Source organism: Neomonachus schauinslandi, chromosome 16, assembly GCF_002201575.2.
Source record: "Neomonachus schauinslandi chromosome 16, ASM220157v2, whole genome shotgun sequence".
Classification (NCBI taxonomy): domain Eukaryota; kingdom Metazoa; phylum Chordata; class Mammalia; order Carnivora; family Phocidae; genus Neomonachus; species Neomonachus schauinslandi.
In genome coordinates, this window is record NC_058418.1 from 16,794,922 (window position 1) to 16,801,795 (window position 6,874).

Below are 6,874 nucleotides of genomic sequence, written 5' to 3' on the forward strand. Positions count from 1 at the left end.
GTAATTCTTCCTACAGGGTGGGCATTACCACTATTCCCAATTAACAGGTATGGCAAACGGAGGCCCAGAGTGGGTAACTTGCCATGATCACATAGCTAGAGGAGAGGATGGCTCTGTCCTTTGCCACCTGTGGTCCCTCCCACCTCCATCCAACCCCTCCCTCCAGTCCTCTGTCCCAAACCATCAATTTAGAAGTTTCTTACAGCCTGACTGTGACATGCCAAAGGTATCTCCTTAGCTCTCACTCACTCTGGAACCAGAACAGGGTTGAGACAGACCTGGGTTCTAGCTGGACCAGAGACCTGGCCTCTAAGCCCATTTCCTCATTGGCAAGACAGGGATCCAGATGGCCTCAACCTGGACAGGCCATGGTAGGATCCTGCAGGGGAAAGGACCTTGCATCTAAGTGTGGAGACACCAGGGACAGGCCTGCAGTCCTTGTCTTTGTGCAGAGTGGCCTCAGACACGTACCTATCTGCCCCCGCCCCCCAATCTCATGGAGTCACTGTGAGACTTAAACGATCGATCACCAGACCTTGGCACAGAGCCTGGCCCACACTTGGTACTTACTACAGGAGTTACTTTTCTCTCCCTGCAATTTTTCCGTAAGAGTAACATCAGTTGAATACGTACTCTGTGCCAGGCCCTGTTATGAGTAGCCACATTTATTCATGCATCTCTTCGAATAGTGGCTTGCAAAGTGGGGTCCTGGGAGCTGGTTGGAAGTGCAGATTCTCAGCCCACCCCAGAGCTGCTGACTCAGAAACTCGGGAGGTGGAGAACTATTCACTTCTAAGAACCCCAGGAGAAAGGTGCCACTCTTATGCCCATTGTACAGGAAACTGAAGCTCAGAGGGCTTGACCCGGGTTACGTGACCGCTAAGGATCAGGGGTAGAATCTGAACCCAGGCCCCCAGGCACCTGAGTCTGCCCTCACAGCCCCGGCACTGGACCCTGATGATGCAAAGCTTGTGGAAGATGCTGGAGAATCCCAGATCGTGTTAGTGACTCGGGCCCCTGAAAATGGACAGATTCCCCCTTCCAGCACAATGGGAGCCCCCCACCACCACTCCCAGATACCCCACAGGCACAGCCACAGCCATTTCCAACCCTTTATTGGGGCTCTCTGTTGGCCCCAAATAAATATAATACATTAAACCCAGAGCTGAGGGAATCGTGCACCCCAGAGGCGCCCCCCCACAGCCCCAGCTGGGCAAAATAAGTTAGCGGGGGGCCTGCCGAAGGCCAGGCCAGCTCCCTGGCTGGGCAGGCGATGGCAGCTGGACTCGCACACGCTGGTCTAAAGTGCATCTCGGTTCTGTGGTCCCCATTTCTGCGTGGCCCCTGGCTGGGCCACTGGGAGGAGGGGCGGGGGGCTCCCGGCGCTCACACCGTGCCAGCGGTGGCCGCCGAGGCTCTGTGTCCGTCTGTCCGTTAGGGGGGTCGGCCACGGGGCTGGGGGTCCTCAGGAGAAGCTGTCGTCGGGCCGTGGCTGGGAGTCGAAGGGAGGGTCTGAGACCGTGATGCCTTGATGCAGCTTCTCCAGTGAGAACTTCATCTGGGAGGAGAAGTGGGCAGGGTGGGAGATGAGTGCTGTCGAGGAACTGGGGAGGGTCCAGAGAGGCCACATCCCCTGCAAACAGGTATGGCAAACGGAGGCCCAGAGTGGGTAACTTGCCAGGATCACATGATCCTGCTGTCGAGGAACTGGGGAGGGTCCAGAGAGGCCACATCCCCTGCCAAGGTCACCCCGTGACAACAGAGGAGCCGGACTGTACCCAGTTTAACTTCTAAGATGCTGCAGATGGAACGGGCGCCCATGGCCCGGGTTCTGGCCACACCCCGCTACGTACCGGGTGCTCCTGGGCAAGCCCCATAACTGTCCCAGCCCCCCCCCCCCCCCGCAGTTGAAAGATCACAGGACAAGTTCAGGGTTCTGATGGCCAAACACCTAGCACTTGGCACAGTAGCTAGTCTTACTCCCTGCTGTGTGACCTTGGGCAATTCTGAGCTTCTCAGACCTTAGCAGCCCTATCTGTTAGACGGGGCACAAGAGCATCCCTCTCACAGGCTTGGCCCTGAGGAGCAAATCAGCGGGTCATTTCAGCACACGGAACAGCCCAGCTCCATCTGTGTCTGCGGTAAACGAATTTGTGGAGTCAACTCTGTGCCCTTGGCAATTTAAGAGAGGAAAAGAATCAGGATTTAACTTAGGATGGGGAGGCAGTGCCATCCCTCTCCCTGAGTCATGTGACCCCAGCCTCGCTGCCCCCCACCCCGTCCTGAGCATCTCCCTGCCAGCATGGTTGCAGGGGGGCAACAAAGCCCCTGGAGGTGGGCTCCACATCCTGGTCTCTAGCGACCACACACAATTTCACCGTCACCCACCAACTCGGGCTCTGGTACCCTTGGGCACCCAGCCAATGTCAGCCACTCCTCCACTTCCCACCCCTCCTCCCCCCACCTCAGCACCACCCCCACACCTGACCTTCGTGCCGACCCACCACCACAGTAACTGAGCACCTACTGTGTGCCAGCACTGGGCTCACGCTGATAAGCGCAAACACACGACAAGTGTTTACTAGGAGCGTGGCACACTCCAACGTTAACTCATTTGATGTTCGCGACAGTCTTTCCTCCAACAGAGGAGGAAGCCCAGGCCGGCCGTGCAAGGTCACACAGCAGAATCTGAACGTGGCCGTCTGAAGAGACGCTGCGACTGTACTACAGAGAGTGGGGCAACCCCTTCTGGAGACGAGACCCTCGTATCCTCGGGAGGAACTCTTTCCCACCCTCATGTGACCCCTTAGTGGGGGTGGGGTTCAGGGACCAAGCCTCCCCGCCCCCCAGCCACGGTGACTGGCTCCGTGCGCCCAGCGGCCAGCAAGAACGAGCTCTTTCCTTTGCGCGTGAGCCCGGAGCTGCAGCTGCCACCTTGGTCCAGCGTGGGAGGGGAGGATGCCCCCAAACAAAGCCAACCCCAGCGGTGGGCAGAGTCGGGAGATGGCACGCGTGTGGCTGGATTCAGCCATGCCTGCAGTCTGACACCGTGGACATTCATCCTCGGCTGAGAGCTAATTCTTTCTTCCGTCTTTCTGGCAACCCTGGGAGCTGGGGACTGTGAATGGCTTCCTTGTTGCACAGGGGGAGAAACTGAGGCCCAGGGATATCTGCCACACGCTGGGACCTAAGCACAGGGCCCCGCCACCCCAAAGGCGCACCTCATCTAGGAGCTCCACGGATGCCCGCAGGATCTGCCTCCACTTGTGCACCTCCGCGCTGTGGAACTGCTTCTGCAGGGCAAGGATCTCTGCCCACTCCGTGGCCGTCTGCGGGAACTTGCTGCACGGGGTGCAGGGCCTGAGTGCGGCTGCCCCGCCTGACCTGCCCGACTTCCCAACCCCCTCGGGCCGCCCACTCACCCCTTAGCCAGGGCCAGACTGTGCCAGGCCTCGAAGGTGTGGGCTGCCCTCTCCAAAGACCAGAGGCGGTAAAAGAGGAGGACATTGAGGGCGATGAGGACGATGAGGCTGAGGGCAGGGATCAGAGGTCAGCGTCCGGACACAGAGGCTCTCCTAGGTCAGCAACACTCACGCAAGCACACCTTGAAAGGGCACCACAACTACCCCCCTTTCCAGAAGAGAAAGCTGACCCAGAGAGGGTGACAGACATGCCTAGGGTCACACAGTCCGTGAGCGAAGTCAGGGTCGCATCCTGGCTACGCCCCTAACTGCCACAGCAGGCTGCCTCGCTGGGAGAGCTGGGGGCTCAGGGCCTGGAGAAGGGGCTGCAGCTGGGGGCTGAGGTGACAGGCGAGGGGGTGCAGGATGCAGGGCCCTACCTCACACAGATCCTGGGGAGGCAGCAACAGGAAGACAAAGAGGTGAGAGCCGCCCCCGCCCCTCCCGGAGCATGCCGCACAGCCCCTCTCCGGACTGCCGGTGCTGGGAAACTGAGGCCCAGAGAGGCTGAGTGTGTGACCAAGCTGACTCTCACCTCCAGGGCCTGCTGGAAGGTCGGACCTCACTTCCACGTCCTCAGGGTGTCCTGCCCCCCTCCACCCCCGCCCAGGCCTCTGGGCACATGGGTCTCCCTGCCTCACCCTCCGGGGGTCTCAGCTCAGGAATCCTCTGCTTTTCCGGGAAGCCTTCCCCAGCCTCCCACAGCTTCCCCATCCCAGCCCTGTCCCCCAGCACCCTGGCCTGCTGTCTCAGACCTGTCCTCAGGTCTCTAGTCACTTCTGTGTCCCCAGTGTCTCCCAGCTTAGGGCTGGGCACAGAAAACAGGACTGAGATGTGTGACCGTGCTTCTTTTCCAGATCTCTCCCGGTTTCCCTCATTCCACCTCCTCTGGGTACCTGCTCCCCCAGAAAGCCCTCCCTGCCCCCGGGGGGAGGTCAGGCCCCTCTGACCTCCCAGAGCCCCCAGGGCCTCCCTCTCCCAGCAGGACAGACTTCTCCACGACACACAGAGCAGGATGCCGTGTAAGGAGCTGTGCTGGGCACGTGCCAAACATCCTCTCCCCTCATCTCTGCTATGCTAGGAGGTGAGCCCACGTCCCCACTCCGGCAGACGCCCAGAGAGGCCAGGCACCTGCCCGAGGTCACACAGCCAGAATGCAGAGCCAGGCCTGTCTGACCCCACAGCCCGGGACCCTTACTCACACCACGCTGATGAGAACCAGGGCGCCGGGGATGCCTGCCCCGGGGCCCTGGTCGGCGGACGGTTCTGAGAAGCGCGAGCTGAGGGAGCCTGAAGGAGAGCGCCACGCAGTCAGACAGGGCCATCCCAGCACACCCACCGGGCCTCCCACCCCTGCGCTTCTGCCTGCCCCGCCCGGCCCGAGGGGACACACCTGAGGTGTGCATGCCAGCCCGGGTGCAGGGGTCCGGGTCCGGGTGCTGGGGCCCATCACCGTGCCCCCTCCAGCTCAGGGGCCGCTTGCGTCTCCGCAGGCCTGACAGCAGTCCGCGGGCATCCTTCCCGCCTTCCTCCAGGGACAGCTTCTCCGCTTTGGCAAGCTCCCGCTCTGTGGACACAGGACAGGCCTCTGGGTGGCTGCACCTGGCCCGGCCATGACCCTGTCCCCGGCCTGGCCGACCTCTCCCCTACCCAGGTGGTGGAAGTAATCTTCGATGCCGCTCCAGGAGTTCTTCTCGATGAGTGACTTCACAAGGCTCCAGGGCTGTTTCCGGTAGCGGATCTCAGAAGACACCCTGGGGACCGGGGGGGGAGGGGCAGGGGGAGGGGGTCAGGGTCTCAATCCAACCATTCCAAGGGGGTGCTTTCCTTCCCCCAATTCAGAGAGGGCCCCTTGTCACCCACAGACCAGACACACCTTGGCAAGTCTCCCAGACTTAGCAACACCCGCCCCCACCACCAGCAGCTGAGCCCGCACCTGGCCCGGACTCTTCCACCTTGCTGCTATGCCCCAGCTCCACACGGGGTCCCAGAGACAGCTCAACCCACCCCAGACTGAGCTCCTGATCTTCCCCCAAACCTATCCCTCGCCACCTTCCCCATTCCGGTCAATGGCAGCTCCGGCCTGTTCGCACAGGCCAGACTCCTCCGGGTGTTCTGGCACCACCCAAGAGAGGGGACTCTGTCAGGTGAGGGGCAGGGCTGCTGCTCACCGGAGACGGGCCTTGTTGCGGGCAAGACCCAGGATGCAGTAGCGGTGCGCCGTGTAGAAGTAGTCCTGGTAGGGGATGCCCTGGGTCAGCACCTCCGAGTCCACCACACAGCCGCCCGCCTGGGGGCCGCGCCGGAACAGCGTCTGCAGAGACCAGGGAGGAGGGGGGAGTCAGGGCCAGCCCACCCGGCCAGGCCCCCTGCCCGGCCGGCCCCTCTGCCTGGCCCACCTGTGTCTCCACCACGGAGGCGCTCTTGGGGCCCAGCGGGTTGCTGATGGGAATCGTGTACGTCAGCACTCGGCGCTGGTGGCACTTGTCGCCACTCCAGGGACTCAAGGTCACATCTGGGGGAGGGACGGAGGGCAGAATGAGGAGGCCATTCTCCAGTCTTCTGCCCACAGACTGTGGGAACTAGCCTTCTGGGATAGTTCCAGTTCTCTGGGGACTCGGCCCCAAACCCACCCTGGCCCCATGCCCCATCCTGATGTCAGCCCCACCTTCCTGCTGGACCCCTAAAACTTCAGATGTTGGTAATACTCCAAGCTGGGACCTCTCTCTTCCCTATGCTTGTTACCCATCCTGGGGCCATCTCATCTGCTCCTGCAGCCTCAGTCTCCCTCTCTGTACCAGTCCTGGGGTCCTGTGACCTCCTGAGCATCTTCCCTCGGAAGTTCCCCAGACATCTCACACCCACCAGGTCGTCCCACACTGGCCTTGGCATCCCCCTAAACCTACCCCGCCTCCTCTCGGGAGCTGGGATCTCGGGATCCCAGCTCAGCGGTAGCCCCACCATCCTCCAGACTCCCCCGGAGCCCTGGGCCCTGCCCTGGATACTCCCTCCCCCTTGTGTTCACTTGACCTCCTAAGCATCACTCCTGGTTCAGCTCATCCCCTGCCTACCCCGGGTCCCACTCCGGTCCCCCTGAGTTTCTGGCCTCAGTCTCCACCTCTGAGGTCCAGGGGGGAGCTTCTTAAAGCCAAGCCTGTCCCTGCCCCTAACCTGCCTAGAACATTCCATGGCTCTCCAGGGCCTCTGGACAGAATCTGAGTCCCTCAGTCTGATGTGCCCATCCCTCCAGGACATTAGCATAGTATCAGAGGACTGTGGGCCCCCAACTCAAGGCACGGTCTCACTCATTCTGCAGGGGATTCTACGTGGCTCATTTTCATCAACACAGAAAAAAGAAACAGAGGAAGACGACCATCTGACTGAGCCCCCCCCCCCCCCCCCCCCCCCCCCCC

General features: G+C 61.4%; 1 protein-coding gene across 1 annotated transcript in view; it reads right to left on the reverse strand.

Annotated features, from left to right (window-relative positions):
* Positions 1 to 1,098: 1,098 nt before the first annotated feature.
* Positions 1,099 to 6,874, reverse strand: part of GRAMD1A (GRAM domain containing 1A) — a 23,774-nt gene continuing 17,998 nt past the window's right edge. The window contains exons 12-19 of the mRNA XM_021700805.1: positions 5,861 to 5,976; positions 5,633 to 5,775; positions 5,112 to 5,215; positions 4,855 to 5,028; positions 4,664 to 4,751; positions 3,423 to 3,530; positions 3,222 to 3,342; positions 1,099 to 1,558 (exon numbers count right to left, since the gene is read on the reverse strand). Coding sequence (XP_021556480.1) covers positions 1,466 to 1,558; positions 3,222 to 3,342; positions 3,423 to 3,530; positions 4,664 to 4,751; positions 4,855 to 5,028; positions 5,112 to 5,215; positions 5,633 to 5,775; positions 5,861 to 5,976 — 947 coding nt within the window. The 3' untranslated portion in view covers positions 1,099 to 1,465. The remainder of the gene's footprint in view (positions 1,559 to 3,221; positions 3,343 to 3,422; positions 3,531 to 4,663; positions 4,752 to 4,854; positions 5,029 to 5,111; positions 5,216 to 5,632; positions 5,776 to 5,860; positions 5,977 to 6,874) is intronic.